Source organism: Phocoena sinus, chromosome X (assembly GCF_008692025.1).
Source record: "Phocoena sinus isolate mPhoSin1 chromosome X, mPhoSin1.pri, whole genome shotgun sequence".
Taxonomy (NCBI): Eukaryota; Metazoa; Chordata; class Mammalia; order Artiodactyla; family Phocoenidae; genus Phocoena; species Phocoena sinus.
This window is the reverse complement of record NC_045784.1, coordinates 93,291,989-93,311,969: the sequence shown is the minus strand read 5'-3', so window position 1 is coordinate 93,311,969 and position 19,981 is coordinate 93,291,989. Positions and strand designations below refer to the sequence as shown.

Here is a 19,981-nt window from a genome sequence, read left to right as displayed (position 1 = left end):
GTACGGTAACTAGGACACAGTCAGAATGTCCTCTTTTTTTTTTTAAAACATCTTTATTGGAGTATAATTGCTTTACAATGGAGTGTTAGTTTCTGCTTTATAACCAAGTGAATCAGTTATACATATACGTATGTTCCCATATCTCTTCCCTCTTGTTCTTCCAAAGTCAGATACTTTATTACTACCTCATTGTCAGGAACCTGGCTGGCCTCTTCCATCTATTGAAGATTCTTGACATAAAAAAAAAAAACCCAATAATAATAATGGCAATGATAACAGCTAATATTTATTGAGAATTTATTATATGCTAGTCACTTTGCAAGGGTTTTATATGGACCATCTCATTCAATTCTTGCAGCCTCCCTATAAAGTAAGGCCAATTACTATTTAATGCACTTCACGAATGAGACTTTGGAGGCTGAGAGAGGTTAAATAACTTGCTTAATGTCACACAGCTAGTGAGTGGGAAAACTAGGATATGTATTCAGGTTGATCTAAAGCAGTGCCTCTCAAACCTAAGCGTGACCGGAATCCCCTGGGGGGCTTGCGTCCCTCCTCCAGAGTTTCTGACTCAGGAGGGCTGGGATAGGGTACCAGAATCTGCATTTCTAACCAGTTCAAGGTGGTGCTGATGCTGCTGGTCCAGGGATCATACTTTGAGAATCACTGGTTTAATGAAAGACATGCTCTCCTGCCTCCTGTCCACTTGAGGGATGCCCCTAAAGCTTACTCACTTGACACCCTGTGTTCCATGGTGTATAATTTAGCCCTACCATTTTATTTTTCTCTCTTAACTTTTGGGCCCACTGATGAAATTCTTTTAAGTGCCTCAAGGGTATCGCCCCAGTTTTCCTACAGTAGTAAGAATAGTGATACTGTAATACTACGGCCAAGAGCCTTAGTGCTGATAGGGGATTTGGTATACAGTTTGGTATAGATAAATGTAAGTAAATGTAAATGGTGAAAGGACAACTTGCTCTCTCGAATGGGTCCACTATCAGTAATGATATAGTTATTGAAGACCCAGCCCAGGAGGAAATCTCTAAACATCTAGGCTTCCTGCGTTTAGGAGGCCTTACCTGCGTAGCAGTTTAGGAAAAGCTGAAGAAAACATACGTTGCAAAGTATGGAGAAATATTAGAAACGTAAGCTGGGCAGTAATGTGAAGGCAATAAAAGTACTTGTAATAACAGTTTTACTGGGTAAGAAAAAACACGATCTGATGCAGACAGAATGGCCATTGAATGTAATATGTGTCTGACAGCATGCTGAGCTACTTGGACCAGTTTGACACTGGTGGCAGGTAAGTTAAGTGGTGGTCTCAGGACTTAAGGCCAAAAATGTGTGCAGTGTCCTCAGTCGATAGAAATAGCCACACATCGTGTACTACAGTGTTCTTAAATTGTGGTTTGAGGGCCTCCTGCCCTGAATCACACTTTGGGCGGTGGTTGGGAAACATGCAGATTCCAGAGCCTCCCAACCCTCTTTTTATGTATCCATTTTATAGAGTGCATGGGGGAGAACTGAGGGGAGGAAGGTGTGACCCTACTTGTTTCAGAGTGTGGCCAGATGGGGCTGAATCCTGGGGGAATGTGAGACCTGGGATAAACCACACTGCATGCCCCCCCCTCCTCTGACCTGCTTACTCTCCCATCTCTCAACACTTGTTAACACAAAATAGGTTAAAATGAAGGTTAGTGGTAGGAAATGTCACAAAAGGATTAAAATGAAAATTAAGGACAATAGAATGGGGGGTTTCTGTGGATTGGGAGCAGTATTGTGGGCTCACAATATGAATATGACTAAGAACTTCTTCAGCAATAGCTAGTGAAACCATTTTCATCTCACAAGGTGTGAGACTGGGCTCAGGTTCCTCCACCAAGCACTCCATAGCCAGTAATCTGGGAGAAATAAAATTTGCTTTTGGAGAAACATAGTTCCTCCACCTCGAGGAAGTGTTGGATAGAGTATTTCAATATAGGAAGAGAGGTAGGAATTGAGTGACTTGGGGATTGGCTTCTCCTAGAGTTAGACATTTCCTGCTGCTAGCATTGAGGGTGAAAGAGAGGGTCCTGAGCAGCCTGCCATAGTGTGTACCACAGTATGAAGACATAGCTACTAGACAACTCAGTTGGGGCTCAGGTGGCTCAGAGAAAGCGCTAATGTCATATGCTAGTGAGATGGGATCTCAGGAGGATGTATCTCCTGGTCCTTGTTTAGGCTATAGAGTGGCTTGACTGTTAACAATCAGGATGGAAACTTACAAATTAATGTTACTCAGTGATCACCTGTTGACCCAGGTCTTGTCAAGGATTTACGGTTTCTGTCCACTAATCCTTTCCTGACAACTTACAGGTAAAATCCCATTTTAATGAATGTCATTTTGAGATAATAAAGCTATTTAGTAAAATAATCATGTAGAACAGATGCATCTACAAATCCCTATTGACAAAGCACTCAATCTATTAAATTAAGATGGTGCTGTTTGAATTCAGTATTTATGCTTTCTGTTTTAATCGTGTTCGATGGAAAAGTCTTACCTTGCAAAAAATAGAGTAGCTTGTGATCATTCCCTCTTGAGGCTTCCATTTCATCATCTGTAAAATAATGGGGGAGTAAGACAGGCTAGATGGTCTCAAAGGGTCTTTACAGTAATAAAAATTCTGACTCTGCCTAAAATGTCCTCTGTGTGGGCCAATGAAAGGAAAATTAACGGGAGGGTAAGGTCTTGAGCACAGTTAATGACACTAAACATTAAGCACAGGCATGTTATTATCTACCTGCCCAGCAAATATCCCTTCGAATTGTTCCTCCATACTAGCAATCCCAAATGCCCATGTCTCGCATCTCAAGGAACCCACAAAAGATACCCAGATACAAAACTTCTCTTTCTGAAATTGTTTCAAACATTCATCGTTCATTGGGTATATAATATGTACCAGGATACAGAAATAAAATACAGTTTTTGACTTCAAGGAACTCATGGTTTCATAGTAGAGGCTGACATAAATAAATAAGGCAATGAATCTTGTAACTGCCATGACAGAAGTCAGTTCAGGGTACAGTGGGGCTCTAAACCAGTGTCACAAGTTGGTACCCTAGTAAAAAGAATGGCAGATGGAGATCTGTGTGCAGGAAGCTTATTGGGGGAATGCTTTCAAGGATAACACCTGTGAAGGAGAGGCAGCAGTAGGATTGGAAAAATTAAACTGTCATGCAGTCACAACAAAGGTCCCAGCGAGTCCCTGTGGGAGCTCTGGAGCTGGGGTGGCCCTTCAGTGTTGTCCAGAATTAAGGAGTGTTGGCCTTTATGCCTCCATATTGACCAGTCATTGGGTACAGGCAGATACAGAGAAAGGGGTGCAATGTGATAATAATTGTTTAATAGCCAGTTTATCGGGGGAGGAGGGGAAAGCCCTGATCTGTAGCATTTGCTAATTTCCATGGTGTTATAACACCCACCATGGCCAATTTCAAGCTACCAACATGACATTAACTAGTTCATAATATCCGTGAAAATTTAACCATAGTCTTTTGTGAACCAGCACAAGCCAGCTCCCAACACACTATGGTGGTTCTCCTCAGCTGAGGGCAATTCCCTGAGAGGTATCAGCTATTATCTCCAAAAATTCCCAGCAGCTAGGAGAATGAATGCTTCATTCCTGAGGGTTGCATCTGACTGGCACATCGCAGCACCCAATACACATAGTATATGTTAAAATATTTGCTGTATTTCAACCAACACAAAGCACTTAGTTCTATTTAACATTTCCCATCCAGGGGAGTAATTTTAATATTCCTTTAAGTTAATTAAATGAATTTTACCTCTACTGGGTAACCTTGGTCTCATAATCTAATCTCTGTTTTTGTAGAAGATCCCAATACTGACCCGCTTGCCAAGGATACTGTTGGAAGAACTGACCAGCTACCCCGAAGCACCTGACTAAACTCAGTTTTTCCCCTCAATGGACATGTTACTGAATTAATTTGACCAAAGTGATTCATGTTTAATGGTGTAGCCAAACTTAGGGAGTTAGGGGCCTTCGGTTCTAGTTTCTCTTTCTAAATCCAATCATTGCCTTGTTGGACCTCTCTGTCACTCCATTTTCCCATCATACAATGTGTGATTATGAACAAGGGAGGCTGAATTCCTTGTGTGGCTCAAGAACTAGCTCCGAAGATATCCCTAGAGTATTCAAAGGAAGGTTTGCGCATCAGAATACGTGTAGAACCTCTCAGGGTAATTATATTGAAGGAGTTAATGGTCATTTGAAAATTCAAGTTACGGTGTGTGTGTTTGGTATCTAAATCAACTTCATAACTTACTAGGTACACCTTAAAAAATAAAGGGTACCATCTCTGGCTCAAAGGGGAAATTTTCTGAGGGTATCTAACAAGTGCAAAGAAGGTTTTTGAAAATAGATGAGGCAATACGTAAATACCAAAGACCAGTCATTGAACGTAGTTTAAGCATACTCAGTTCCTGAGATTAAAGGTTCCATGTAAGCATGTATAATTAATAGTTACCAAAGGCAGTAGGGTCTTTGCCTTTCTTCAAGGAGCTCAGAATACTTGCCAGGCATTATCTAATTAAACTACTCAATGTACCTGTGAAATGCATTGGCATCTACATTTTAAAGATGTGGGCAGTGAAGCACAAGTGGGCTTAAACTAAACTCATTTAACATGCCAAGGGCGAAATTGGATACAAGACTTTCAGTCTCATGATCTAGCTGTCATTCTTCAACTGTAGCCTCCACTAATCCACTCTATTCTAGCATAGCCTTGCCAAACAACATAGTTTCATAAGTCTAGGAAGAATTAAAGTGAGTGCAAAGTAATTCCTATTATAGGGAAGTTGGATTTTTTAAAATTGAACATATCACCCGTAATATTAGTAGCATTTATAGCAGAGTGTGAGTTAGTACCATTCATTGTTTATAATGGCCTTGGTAAGGGTGGGAACAGTTGGTCAACATCTGTTAGAATGTATGTCTGTAGGAGGTAGGCAATAAAAAGCAACAGTGGCTATGGGAATATCACCCATCTTCTCCCTCTAGCCTTCTTATTCTTAGGTATAATAATAGCTACCATTTATTGAGCGCTGTGTGCTAAGCCCATTGTATGTATTCCCCCTTCAGTCGTCACTACGGCCCCACGAAGTACATATTTACTATCTCCATTTTATGAATGAGGCCGAGAGAGGTTAAGTAATTTACCTAAGGGTATACAGCTAGTAACTGGTGATGTTAGGATATAAACCTAGGTTTTCCAACTCCAAAGCCTCTTCATTATGCTACCTCCCACTTGCTATATTTGTTTATTTCAGTCTAGTACCAGTCTCTGCAGCCTGTAGACGTGTCTGATTTTTCCCTATTGCCTAATTAGAGTCCCTGAAATACCTCAGCCTCAACTCAGGGTTTCAACATCTTGTTCATCTTAAAGACATAAGGTAGATATCATTTACAAATTGGTTATAATACAATTATTTGTTTCTCCCAGTCTGTAGTTTTTGGTACTATATTTTACTAACATATTGCCACCATAACCTCCCTGCTTTGTCGGTTTCAGTAATCATCATGTGTATGCATTCGACCTTGATTGGGGGAGAGACTCAGACGCATCTCTTGGAATGGGCTCACGATCTGAAAATGACTGATGGAACCTATGTCTTTGTTCCCTATGACGCCCTGCTCTACAGTTTACCTTATAAGCATACCCCCTACCAGGTTCTAAGGAACAATCCAAAACTCCGGGAAGCCTATGATGCTGTGTTGACCATTACAGTGGAGTCCCAAGAAAAGACCTTCTATCAAGCCTTTATGGAGGCAGCAGGTAGAGGTGAAATTCCTGAGAAACTGGAGTCAGATCAAGTAAGTGCAGATTCACAAGTTAATCATGAACAGAAAACCTCAAAAATCAGGAAGGTAAATATTTTTCCTGTCAAGTGCCTCTATTCCATAGGAAACTCAGTCAACAGCAGGCAACCACACACAAATTAAAAACACCTTTTGTTTGCAGAAAACATTTATAAAACAAAGATACATTATTGGAGGTTTTTTTTTTTTTTAAATCTTCGAGCAACCTGCAATGATAACATATACAGCCATGAAGAAGAAATAAAATGTGTTTCAGAACAGGGAAACAAAACTTTAATATATACTAGTGCCGTTCAAGGGGGCCTAGTAAAAAGAAATCTTGTTTCTCACCCGAGTTTGGAACCAATTCAACAATAGGAGAGCTGGTATATAGGAAGATATTACCATTATTATTGATAAAGCTGGTGCTGGAGAATGCAGCTTCTGTCTATATGCATTTGAGTTTCCCAGTATTGAATCTAGGGGTTGATCAGACTTCTCCATCTAGTTACCAGCATTGCTGGACCCCTATATTTCTGCCCCGTGAGGACATGCCTTTTGTAAAACGTCCAGCCTGAAAGAGCATAGTGGAGCTTACTCCCAAGAGAAAGAAGTTAGGAAGGCTTGGGCTCCACATGTTTAGTTCTCCTTCCAAACTAACCAGTCAGATTAAGTCACTCCTTTGTGGGAAGGAACAAGTAAAGGGTTGAAGAGGTCAGGTGTTTTTTGTTAGTAGAGCTATCTCTATATGAAAGGAATCATTTGGAATGGGGAAGAATTCCTCCCTAATAATATACAAGGAATAATATTTATGTATGTATAGATGAATATATGTATAAACGTATTTCAGATCAAATCACAGCCATTTGAGGGCTAGTGGAAGGAAAAGCAGTGGGGACAGGATGAAAGCAAGGAAATGAATGGACAAGAGTAAAATGGACCAAAAAATGGACAAAAGACAAAAACAAAGAGGGAAAAATACAAAAGAGACAAGGAATATGAGAGGAAGAGGGGAAGGCCAAAGATAGTTAGATTAGAAAAAATACAGAGGGGGTTTTTATAGGTTAGAGGCCAGATGTAGAAGGCAGTCATTTTCAGAATGGCCCATGAATAAGTTTAAAAATTCTAGCATTTGCTAACATATTGTATTAGTTATAATGCTCTGTTATAACTAATACATTAGTTATAATGCTCTGGCTGTAACTAAGAGACAGCTCAACACAAAATGGCCCAAGTAGTTGTTTTTTGTTCAAAACTGGAAGATATGGGGGCTTTAGGGTCAGTTAATTCTGCTGCTCAGTGATGTTATCAGTGAACCAGGTTCTTTTCGTCTTTCCACTTTATAATAGCATGCTAGATTGCCCTCACGATCTGGGTCTTCTCCTGGTCCCAAGATGACTGCTACAGTTCCAGACAGCATGTCCAAGTGCAACTGTCTACAGACAAAAATGGGGAATGTCCCTCTCTTGTGTCTCTTTTTAAGAGTGACGAAATCTTGCCCAAACGCTCCTCAAGCAGACTTCTCCCCCCATTTTCCTGGTCACAATTGTGTCCCATACCCATACCCAAACTAATAATTTAGAAAGAGGAATGAGACCATCGTGACTGACTCTTATGGCTGCTGGAAAAGCGTGCAAAAAAGTGAAATTCTATTAGCAAGGAAGAAGGCTATCAGGTAGGCTGGTGGTTGTGCCCAACACTCACATTCTCCATGATCTTCTCCTTTGTGTATACTATTTATTCCTTTATCCTGTGCACTGCCTCTCTATCTGAATGAATGATTCAGATGAAACTTAGGTTTTCTTATCTCCTTCTGTCCTGAGTACTGATAACAAAGATTTTGCAGATTCTTGCTCTAATAAAAAAAAGTGACCAGCAGAGATATTAACAATGTGGGATTTAAACTTTATTGCCACAGGTATGTTTGTAATAAATCTTTCTTTTAGGACACACACACATGTTTAATTGAAAACAATTCATTGATTTGGTCAAGAAAGGCAAGAATCCCTCAAACTGCTAAGAATGATTGCTCAAACCAGTTGTTTGGTGTATTTATAGGCAAGCAATTATATGGTGAATTTTTGTACTTTTTATCCAATGATATCGCATCACATAGATACAAGACTAAGTCGTCTTTTTACTTTAATCACAGGATTGAGGGAAATAGAAAGGTGTGTGTGTGTGTGTGTGTGTGTGTGTGTGTGTTTCATATGTATGAGCAGATATTTTGATTAAAAAAATTCAGACCTTCTACTCTTAATGTTTGATCCAATCTCTTTGAGCTTGTGGAAAACATAAGGTAATTAAGGTTAAAAAAAAGACGCCATTAGTGTGGTTGCTAGGCAGCCTGTACGCTACTTTAGACAAAGAAATAGAGAAAGTGAAAACAAAGACTCTAAAGCTTATTAAAAAAAAAAAAGCTTTTTTGGATACATTTCCACCCCCACTTTGCACGTGCCTTGGCTTTACTTTCATAACCAAAGAATGATAGAAGAGTGAGACAATTATTTTCACATCTCTGATAAACAAAACCCCCTTTTTTCCTAAATTACATTGCTAAAAGGTATTTTTGAAGGGAGCTAGTATAGCAGAAAGAATATATGATAAGGAGTTAGACAAACTCGGGTTTAAATCTCAGCTCTCACTCTTACTAGCTGCGTGTCCTTGGGCAAGTTACTTAGATTTTTGAGTCTCAATTTTACCATCTGTAAAGTGGGTTAGTGATGTGCAGCTTCTAGGATTATTGTGAAGATTAAACAAAGTAATACGTGTGAAGTGACTAGCAGAGTGCCTGGCTTATAGCTACTTCCTTTCCACCTTTTCTTTTGGGGGCCAGGATGACCTTATTGGTTGATGGTGACCTAGCATCTAAGTTACAGTCTGACCTCAACTTCCTGCTCTCTTGAAGTTTTATGATTACTGGCACAGAATCACTCAATAGTTCCAGCTTTCAAAATTATCTCACTTTCAGAATTCCAAATGGTATTTTCTCAGATCAAATTATGTAGCTCAATGTTTGCTTATCCCTTGGCTCCTGTTGTTTTTTCCTGTTCAGTCAACAGATCAACAACTATTTATTAAGCACCTGCCATGTGCCATGTACTATGCTGAACTTCAGACAGAACAGTAAACAAGACAGGATTTTTGTCAGTAGTGTGTTGGAGCCAGTTCATAAAAGCTAATTGTGTGCCTCTTTGCCAAACACTGTGTTCAGTGGCATCATGTTGGTAGCTTGAATCAGGCACTGAGGGTATTAACACCACAGAAATTGGTAAATGCTACAAATAAGAGTTTTTTCCCTTTTCATAGAGCTGTTGCCAACATTTACTAGCATATCACTTGTTCCTGCTCTTATGGGGCTTAAATTCTAATGAAAGAGAGATTGTAAATGAGTAAACAAATGTATGAGAAAGATGGCTATATTTCTCCTTTGCCCAATAGCTTCCAGTGGAATTGAAATTTCTATATATAGGCTATATTGCTTATAGAAGTGGTTTGCATCCTCTTTTAGTTTATACACTTGCCCATTCAAAAATTATAAAAAACAAAAAACTAGGGCTTCCCTGGTGGCGTAGTGGTTGAGAGTCCGCCTGCCGCTGCAGGGGACACGGGTTCGTGCCCTGGTCCGGGAAGATCCCACATGCCGCGGAGCGGCTGGGCCCGTGAGCCACGGCCGCTAAGCCTGCGCGTCCGGACCCTGTGCTCCGCAACGGGAGAGGCCACAACAGTGAGAGGCCCGCATACCGCAAAAAAAAACCCAAAAAAAACCCCACAAAAAACAAAAACATAAAAACAATTTTATACACAGTAAAATCTGTTAAATCCCTTATCAATTTCATTTGTTTTTCCTGAGGCTCTCTGTCCTCCTATTCCAATCTAAACTTGTTGTTCCCTAAGGCTGCTGTACGGCTGTTATGGTAGTATCTCTCTTTTCATCACCCTGGAAATTCGCTTTCTCTTTTTTCTGTGCCGGATTCACTATTCATGACTCTCATGACTCCCATTTTCTTGTTTACTCTCTCATTTTCGTTGAGTGCATCCTTTAGTAGCTTCTGAAAAAGGTATACAGGAGGTAAACTTTTGAAATTTTGCACTGAGAGTCTTTATTCTAGCTTCATTATTGATTGATAGTTTGATTAAATATATAAATCTAGGTTAAAAATTATTTTCTATTAGCACTTTGAAGACATGGCACATTGTCTTCTTATTTCCACCGTAGGTATTGAGAACTCCAACGTCATTCTTATTCCTGATCCTTTGAAGCAACCTGTTTTCACTCCTCCTTATCTCCCTTGGAAACTTTTAAGGTCAACTCTTTATTCCTGAAGTAATGAAATTTCATGATTATGTTTGGGTCTTTGACATGTATTATGCTGTATATTTGGTGGGACCTTTCAATCTAGAAGCTCATTCTGCCTAGAAAATTTTCTTATGTTATTTTTTTTTTTTTAACATCTTTATTGGGGTATAATTGCTTTACAATGGTGTGTTAGTTTCTGATTTATAACAAAGTGAATCAGCTATACATATACATGTGCTCCCATGTGTCTTCCCTCTTGCGTCTCCCTCCCTCCCACTCTCCCCCTCCCACCCCTCCAGGCTGTCCCAAAGCCCCGAGCTTATATCCCTGTGCCTTGCGGCTGCTTCCCCCTAGCTATCTACCTTACTACGTTTGTTAGTGTGTATATGTCCATGACTCCCTCTCGCCCTGTCAAAACTCACCCTTCCCCCTCCCCATATCCTCAAGTCCGTTCTCCAGTAGGTCTGCGCCTCTATTCCTGTCTTATCCCTAGGTTCTTCATGACATTTTTTCCCCTTAAATTCCATATATATGTGTTAGCATACGGTATTTGTCTTTGTCTTTCTGACTTACTTCACTCTGTATGACAGACTCTAGGTCTATCCATCTCATTACAAATATCTCAATTTCATTTCTTTTTAAGGCTGAGTAATATTCCATTGTGTATATGTGCCACATCTTCTTTATCCATTCGTCCAATGATGGGCGCTTAGGTTCTTTCCATCTCCGGGCTATTGTAAATAGAGCTGCAATGAACATTTTGGTACATGACTCTTTTTGAATTTTGGTTTTCTCAGGGTATATGCCCAGTAGTGGGATTGCTGGGTCATATGGTAATTCTATTTGTAGTTTTTTAAGGAACCTCCATACTGTTCTCCATAGTGGCTGAACCAATTCACATTCCCACCAGCAGTGCAAGAGTGTCCCCTTTTCTCCACACCCTCTCCAGCATTTATTGTTTCTAGATTTTTTGATGATGGCCATTCTGACTGGTGTGAGATGATATCTCATTGTAGTTTTGATTTGCATTTCTCTAATGATTAATGATGTTGAGCATTCTTTCATGTGTTTGTTGGCATTCTGTATATCTTCTTTGGAGAAATGTCTGTTTAGGTCTTCTGCCCATTTTTGGATGGGGTTGTTTGTTTTTTTTGTTATTGAGCTGCATGAGCTGCTTGTAAATTTTGGAGATTAATCCTTTGTCAGTTGCTTCATTTGCAAATGTTTTCTCCCATTCTGAGGGTTGTCTTTTGGTCTTGATTATGGTTTCCTTTGCTGTGCAAAAGCTTTGAAGTTTCATTAGGTCCCATTTGTTTATTTTTGTTTTTATTTCCATTACTCTAGGAGGTGGGTCAGAAAGGATCTTGCTGTGATTTATGTCATAGAGTGTTCTTCCTATGTTTTCCTCTAAGAGTTTGATAGTTTCTGGCCTTACATTTAGGTCTTTAATCCATTTTGAGCTTACTTTTGTGTATGGTGTTAGGGAGTGATCTAATCTCATACTTTTACATGTACCTGTCCAGTTTTCCCAGCACCATTTATTGAAGAGGCTGTCCTTTCTCCACTGTACATTCCTGCCTCCTTTATCAAAGATAAGGTGTCCATATGTGCGTGGGTTTATCTCTGGGCTTTCTATCCTGTTCCACTGATCTATCTTTCTGTTTTTGTGCCAGTACCATACTGTCTTGATTACTGTTGCTTTGTAGTATAGTCTGAAGTCAGGGAGCCTGATTCCTCCAGCTCCTTTTTTCGTTCTCAAGATTGCTTTGGCTATTCGGGGTCTTTTGTGTTTCCATACAAATTGCGAAATTTTTTGTTCTAGTTCTGTGAAAAATGCCAGTGGTAGTTTGATAGGGATTGCATTGAATCTGTAGATTGCTTTGGGTAGTAGAGTCATTTTCACAATGTTGATTCTTCCCATCCAAGAACATGGTATATCTCTCCATCTATTTGTATCATCTTTAATTTCTTTCATCAGTGTCTTATAATTTTCTGCATACAGGTCTTTCGTATCCTTAGGTAGGTTTATTCCTAGATATTTTATTCTTTTTGTTGCAATGGTAAATGGGAGTGTTTTCTTGATTTCACTTTCAGATTTTTCATCATTAGTATATAGGAATGCCAGAGATTTCTGTGCATTAATTTTGTATCCTGCTACTTTACCAAATTCATTGATTAGCTCTAGTAGTTTTCTGGTAGCATCTTTAGGATTCTCTATGTATAGTATCATGTCATCTGCAAACAGTGACAGCTTTACTTCTTCTTTTCCGATGTGGATTCCTTTTATTTCCTTTTCTTCTCTGATTGCTGTGGCTAAAACTTCCAAAACTATGTTGAATAAGAGTGGTGAGAGTGGGCAACCTTGTCTTGTTCCTGATCTTAGTGGAAATGCCTTCAGTTTTTCACCATTGAGGATGATGTTTGCTGTGGGCTTGTCATATATGGCCTTTATTATGTTGAGGAAAGTTCCCTCTATGCCTACTTTCTGGAGGGTTTTTATCATAAATGGGTGTTGAATTTTGTCAAAAGCTTTCTCTGCATCTATTGAGATGATCATATGGTTTTTCTCCTTCAATTTGTTAATATGGTTTATCACATTGATAGATTTGCGTATATTGAAGAATCCTTGCATTCCTGGAATAAACCCCACTTGATCATGGTGTATGATCCTTTTAATGTGCTGTTGGATTCTGTTTGCTAGTATTTTGTTGAGGATTTTTGCATCTATGTTCATCAGTGATATTGGCCTGTAGTTTTCTTTCTTTGTGACATCCTTGTCTGGTTTTGGTATCAAGGTGATGGTGGCCTCGTAGAAGGAATTTGGGAGTGTTCCTCCCTCTGCTATATTTTGGAAGAGTTCGAGAAGGATAGGTGTTAGCTCTTCTCTAAACGTTTGATAGAATTCACCTGTGAAGCCATCTGGTCCTGGGCTTTTGTTTGTTGGAAGATTTTTAATCACAGTTTCAATTTCAGTGCTTGTGATTGGTCTGTTCATATTTTCTATTTCTTCCTGATTCAGTCTTGGCAGGTTGTGCATTTCTAAGAATTTGTCCATTTCTTCCAGATTGTCCATTTTATTGGCATAGAGTTGCTTGTAGTAATCTCTCATGATTTTTTTTATTTCTGCAGTGTCAGTTGTTATTTCTCCTTTCTCATTTCTAACTCTATTGATTTGAGTCTTCTCCCTTTTTTTCTTGATGAGTCTGGCTAGTGGTTTATCTATTTTGTTTATCTTCTCAAAGAACCAGCTTTTAGTTTTATTGATCTTTGCTATCGTTTCCTTCATTTCTTTTTCATTTATTTCTGATCTGATTTTTATGATTTCTTTCCTTCTGCTAGCTTTGGGGCTTTTTTGTTCTTCTTTCTCTAATTGCTTGAGGTGCAAGGTTAGGTTGTTTATTCGAGATGTTTCCTGCTTCTTAAGGTGGGCTTGTATTGCTATAAACTTCCCCCTTAGAACTGCTTTTGCTGCATCCCATAGGTTTTGGGTCGTTGTGTCTCCATTGTCATTTGTTTCTAGGTATTTTTTTATTTCCTCTTTGATTTCTTCAGTGATCACTTCATTATTAAGTAGTGTATTGTTTAGCCTCCATGTGTTTGTATATTTTACAGATCTTTTCCTGTAATTGATATCTAGTCTCATGGCGTTGTGGTCAGAAAAGATACTTGATACAATTTCAATTTTCTTAAATTTACCAAGGCTTGATTTGTGACCGAAGATATGATCTATCCTGGAGAATGTTCCATGAGCACTTGAGAAAAATGTGTATTCTGTTGTTTTTGGATGGAGTGTCCTATAAATATCAATTAAGTCCATCTTGTTTAATGTATCATTTAAAGCTTGTGTTTCCTTATTTATTTTCATTTTGGATGATCTGTCCATGGGTGAAAGTGGGGTGTTAAAGTCCCCTACTATGAATGTGTTACTGTCAATTTCCCCTTTTATGGCTGTTAGTATTTGCCTTACGTATTGAGGTGCTCCTATGTTGGGTGCATAAATATTTACAATTGTTATATCTTCTTCTTGGATCGATCCCTTGATCATTATGTAGTGTCCTTCTTTATCCCTTTTAATAGTCCTTATTTTAAAGTCTATTTTGTCTGATATGAGAATTGCTACTCCAGCTTTCTTTTGGTTTCCATTTGCATGGAATATCTTTTTCCATCCCCTTACTTTCAGTCTGTATGTGTCTCTAGGTCTGAGGTGGGTCTCTTGTAGACAGCATATATAAGGGTCTTGTTTTTGTATCCATTCAGCCAATCTGTGTCTTTTGGTGGGAGCATTTAGTCCATTTACATTTAAGGTAATTATCGATATGTATGTTCCTATTCCCATTTTCTATATTGTTTTGGGTTCGTTATTATAGGTCGTTTCCTTCTTTTGCATTTCTTATCTAGAGAAGTTCCTTTAGCATTTGTTGTAAAGCTGGTTTGGTGGTGCTGAACTCTCTCAGCTTTTGCTTGTCTGTAAAGATTTTAATTTCTCCATCAAATCTGAATGAGATCCTTGCTGGGTAGAGTAGTCTTGGTTGCAGGTTTTTCTCCTTCATCACTTTCAGTATGTCCTGCCACTCCCTTCTGGCTTGTAGGGTTTCTGCTGAGAGATCAGCTGTTAACCTTATGGGGATTCCCTTGTGTGTTATTTGTTGTTTTTCCCTTGCTGCTTTTAATATGCTTTCTTTGTATTTAATTTTTGATAGTTTGATTAATATGTGTCTTGGCGTATTTCTCCTTGTATTTATCCTGTATGGGACTCTCTGTGCTTCCTGAACTTGATTAACTATTTCCTTTCCCATATTAGGGAAGTTTTCAACTATAATCTCTTCAAATATTTTCTCAGTCCCTTTCTTTTTTTCTTCTTCTTCTGGAACCCCTATAATTCGAATGTTGGTGCGTTTCATGTTGTCCCAGAGCTCTCTGAGACTGTCCTCAGTTCTTTTCATTCTTTTTTCTTTATTCTGCTCTGCAGTAGTTATTTCCACTACTTTATCTTCCAGGTCACTTATCCGTTCTTCTGCCTGTTATTCTGCTATTGATCCTATCTAGAGTACTTTTAATTTCATTTATTGCGTTGTTCATCGTTGCTTGTTTCATCTTTAGTTCTTGTAGGTCCTTGTTAACTGTTTCTTGCATTTTGTCCATTCTACTTCCAAGATTTCGGATCATCCTTACTATCATTATTCTGAATTCTTTTTCAGGTAGATTGCCTATTTCCTCTTCATTTGTTAGGTCTGGTGGGTTTTTATCTTGCTCCTTCATCTGCTGTGTGTTTTTCTGTCTTCTCATTTTGCTTATCTTACTGTGTTTGGGGTCTCCTTTTTCAGGCTGCACGTTCGTAGTTCCCGTTGTTTTTGATGTCTGTCTCCAGTGGCTAAGGTTGTTTCAGCGGGTTGTGTAGGCTTCCTGGTGGAGGGGACTAGTGCCTGTGTTGTGCTGGATGAGGCTGGATCTTGTCTCTCTAGTGGGCAGGTTCACGTCTGGTGGTGTGTTTTGGGGTGTCTGTGGCCTTGTTATGATTTTAGGCAGCCTCTCTGCTAATGGGTGGGGTTGTGTTCCTGTTTTGCTAGTTGTTTGGCATAGGTTGTCCAGCACTGTGGCTTGCTGGTCGTTGAGTGAAGCTGGGTGCTGGTGTTAAGATGGAGGTCTCTGGGAGATTTCCACCATTTAATATTATGTGGAGCTGGGAGGTCTCTTGTTGATCAGTGTCCTGAAGTTGGCTCTCCTACCTCAGAGGCAGAGCCCTGCCTCCTGGGCTGGAGCACCAAGAGCCTTTCATCCACACGGCTCAGAATAAAAGGGAGGAAAAGTAGAGAGAATTATTAGAAGTATGAGGAAAGAAAGAAGGAAAGGAGGAAAGGAAGGAAGGAAGAAAGAAGCAAAGAAGGAAAGAAAGGAGGGAGGGAGGAAGGAAGGAAGGAAGGAAGGAGGGAAAGAAGGAGAAAATGTAGAGAGAATTAGTAGAAGTATGAGGAAAGAAAGAGGGAAAGGAGGAAAGGAAGGAAGGAAGAAAGAAGGAAAGAAAGGAGGGAGGGAGGGAGGGAGGGAGGAAGGAAGGAAAGAAGGAGGGAAAGAAGGAGAAAATGTAGAGAGAATTAGTAGAAGTTTGAGGAAAGAGAGAAGGAAAGGAGGAAAGGAAGGAAGGAAGAAAGAAGCAAAGAAGGAAAGAAAGGAGGGAGGGAGGGAGGAAGGAAGGAAGGTAGGAGGGAAAGAAGGAGAAAATGTAGAGAGAATTAGTAGAAGTATGAGAAAGGAAAGGAGGAAAGGAAGGAAGGAAGAAAGAAGCAAAGAAGGAAAGAAAGGGATGGAGGGGAGAAGGAAGGAAGGAAGGAGGGAAAGAAGGAGAAAATGTAGAGAGAATTAGTAGAAGTTTGAGGAAAGAAAGAAGGAAAGGAGGAAAGGAGGAAAGGAAGGAAGGAAGAAAGAAGCAAAGAAGGAAAGAAAGGAGGGAGGGAGGGAGGGAGGAAGGGAGGAAGGAAGGAGGGAAAGAAGGAAAAAAGACAGAAAGAAAGAAGATACAGTAAAAATAAAATAAAGTATAATATAGTTATTGTACTAAAAAATATTTAGAAAGAAAGAAAAAAAAAAAAAAAGAACAGATAGAACCCTAGGACAAATGTTGGAAACAAAGCTATACAGAGAAAATCTTACACAGAAGCATACACATACGTGTTCACAAAGAGAGGCAAAGGGGGAAAAATCATAAATCCTGCTCCCAGAGACCACCTCCTCAACCTGGGATGATTCGCTGTCTAAAGGAGGGAAGGAAGGAAGGAAGGAAAGAAAGAACGAAGGTAAAGTACAATAAAGTTATTACAATTAAAATTAATTATTAAGAAAAAAAAATTTTTTTTTAAAAAAAACCATGGACGGATAGAGCCCTAGGACAATTGTTGGAAGCAAAGCTATACAGAGAAAATCTTACACAGAAGCATACACATACACGTTCACAAAGAGAGGCAAAGGGGGAAAAATCATAAATCCTGCTCCCAGAGACCACCTCCTCAACCTGGGGTGATTCGCTGTCTAAAAGAGGGAAGGAAGGAAGGAAAGAAAGAAAGAAAGAACGAAGGTAAAGTACAATAAAGTTATTACAATTAAAATTAATTATTAAGAAAAAAAAAATTTTTTTTTAAAAAAACCATGGACGGATAGAGCCCTAGGACAAATGTTGGAAGCAAAGCTATACAGAGAAAATCTTACACAGAAGCATACACATACACGTTCACAAAGAGAGGCAAAGGGGGAAAAATCATAAATCCTGCTCCCAGAGACCACCTCCTCAATTTGGGGTGATTTGTTGTCTAAAGGAGGGAAGGAAGGAAGGAAAGAAAGAAAGAAAGAACGAAGGTAAAGTACAATAACGTTATTACAATTAAAATTAATTATTAAGAAAAAAAAATTTTTTTTTAAAAAAAAACCATGGACGGATAGAGCCCTAGGACAACTGTTGGGAGCAAAGCTATACAGAGAAAATCTTACACAGAAGCATACACATACACGTTCACAAAGAGGGGCAAAGGGGGAAAAATCATAAATCCTGCTCCCAGAGACCACCCCCTCAACCTGGGGTGATTCGCTGTCTAAAGGAGGGAAGGAGGGAAGGAAAGAAAGAAAGAAAGAACGAAGGTAAAGTTCAATAAAGTTATTACAATTAAAATTAATTATTAAAAAAAAATTTAAAAAAAAAAAAAAAAAAACCATGGACGGATAGAGCCCTAGGACAAATGGTGGAAGCAAGAGTATACAGACAAGATCTCACACAGAAGCATACACGCACACATTCACAAAAAGAGGAAAAGGGAAAAAAATCACAGATCTCGCTCCTAAATTCCCCCTCTTCAATTTGGGATCACTCCCTGTCTATTCAGGTATTCCACAATGCAGGGCACATCAAGTTGATCGTGGAGCTTCAATCCGCCGCCTCCGCGGCTGCCGGGAGAGACCTCCCCCTCTCCTCCCTGCTCTCACAGCTCACAGGAGCTCAGCTTTGTACCCGGCCCTGCCCCTGCGCGCAGATCGCTGGAGGGCGTCTGTTTTTTTGCTCAGACAGGACGGGGTTAAAGGAGCCGCTGATTCGGGAGCTCCGGCTCACTCAGGCCGGGGGTTGGGGGATGGGGGAAGGAGGGGCACTGCGTGCGGGGCGGGCCTGCGGCGGCAGAGGCGGCGTGACGCTGCGGCAGAGGCCGGCGTGACGCTGCACCAGCCTGAGACCCGCCGTGCGTACTCCCGGGGAAGTTGTCCCTGGATCCCGGGAACCTGGCAGTGGCGGCCTGCACAGGCTCCGCGGAAGAGGGGCGCGGAGAGTGACCTGTGCTCGCACACAGCCCCCCTGGTGGCGGCAGCAGCAGCCCCAGCGTCTCCCGCCCGTCTCTGGGGTCCGCGGTTTCAGCCGCGGCTCGCGCCCGTCTCTGGGGTTCGCGCTTTTAGCCGCGGCTCGCGCCCGTCTCTGGAGTTCCTTTAAGCAGCGCTCTTAAACCCCTCTCCTCGCGCACCAGGAAACAAAGAGGGAAGAAAAAGTCTCTTGCCTCTTCGGCCGGTGCCGGCTTTTCCCCGAACTCCCTCCCGGCTAGTCGTGGCGCACCAACCCCTTCAGGCTATGCTCAAGCCGCCAACCCCAGTCCTCTCCCTGCGCTCCGTCCAAAACCGAAACCCGAGCCTCAGCTCGCAGCCCCGCCCGCCCCGGCGGGTGAGCAGACAAGCCACTCGGGTTGGTGAGTGCCGGTCGGCACCGATCGTCTGTGCAGGAATCTCCCCGCTTTGCCCTCCGCACCCGTCGCTGTGCACTACTCCGCAGTGCCGAAGCTCCCCCCTCCGCCTCCCGCAGTCTCCGCCCGCGGAGGGGCTTCCTAGTGTGTGGAAACTTTTCCTCCTTCACAGCTCCCTCCCACTGGTGCAGGTGCCGTCCTTATTCTTTTGTCTCTGTTTTTTCTTTTTTCTTTTGCCCTACCCAGTTACGTGGGGAGTTTCTTGCCTTTTGGGAGCTCTGAGGTCTTCTGCCTGCCTTCAGTAGGTGTTCTGTAGGAGTTGTTCCACGTGTAGATGTATTTCTGGTATATCCGTGAGGAGGAAGGCGATCTCCACGTCTTACTCTTCCGCCATCTTCCCGCCGACCTCTATTTTTTTTTTATAATTTCCCCAACAACATTGTCTTTGCTCTTTCTGAAAATATTAGTTGGATAGAAGATTGCCTGGGTTGATTTTTTAATTGTATTATTAGTTCTCTTGTATCACCCGTATCTTTGTTTTAAGCTTTTCTTCCTTGAAGAATTCCTTAAGTTTGTGTTCTGACTCTTTTTTTTTTTTTTTTTTCACTCAGAATTATTTAATTACAAGGCTGGACAACTGAAAAAGAATTTTCCACTAAAAACAGTTTCAGAGCTAGAAAGTATCAATAATATACTGGCTAACAGGTTATGACTCTAGGGCAGTGACAAGATTAAACAGAAATGGCTTGAATCTTATGGATGCATTAATCTAGATTTGATGTTGGCTCAGAAATCTATTTACAAATGCAATTTCAAAATTAAATAATCTGTCTTGAGTTTTGTTTTCTTTCCGTGTCCATAAAATGAAGAGCTTTTCCTGATCACCAGTTTTTCATACAACAGACAAGTAAATCTCGTGGCACTAGCCAGACATGTTTACACCTTAGGAACTTCATGGCAAACTGGCCTCTTTCAATAGGCGGACAGCGACCCCTGTCATTTCAAATGAAGCTGTTCATCATCAATCGGTGATGGTCATAGCTTCATTAGTATTCATCGACCTGCAGGATGCTCCTGGTAAGATTGTCAAGTTTTAACCAAGTCATTTTCCAGCAAAC

General features: G+C 40.6%; 1 protein-coding gene across 1 annotated transcript in view; it reads left to right on the top strand.

The window, feature by feature from the left end:
* GUCY2F (guanylate cyclase 2F, retinal) overlaps positions 1–19,981 on the top strand; it is a 96,264-nt gene that overhangs the window by 11,636 nt on the left and 64,647 nt on the right. Inside the window, exon 3 of the mRNA XM_032618956.1 lies at positions 5,572–5,873. Within this exon, the coding sequence (XP_032474847.1) occupies positions 5,572–5,873 (302 nt within the window). The remainder of the gene's footprint in view (positions 1–5,571; positions 5,874–19,981) is intronic.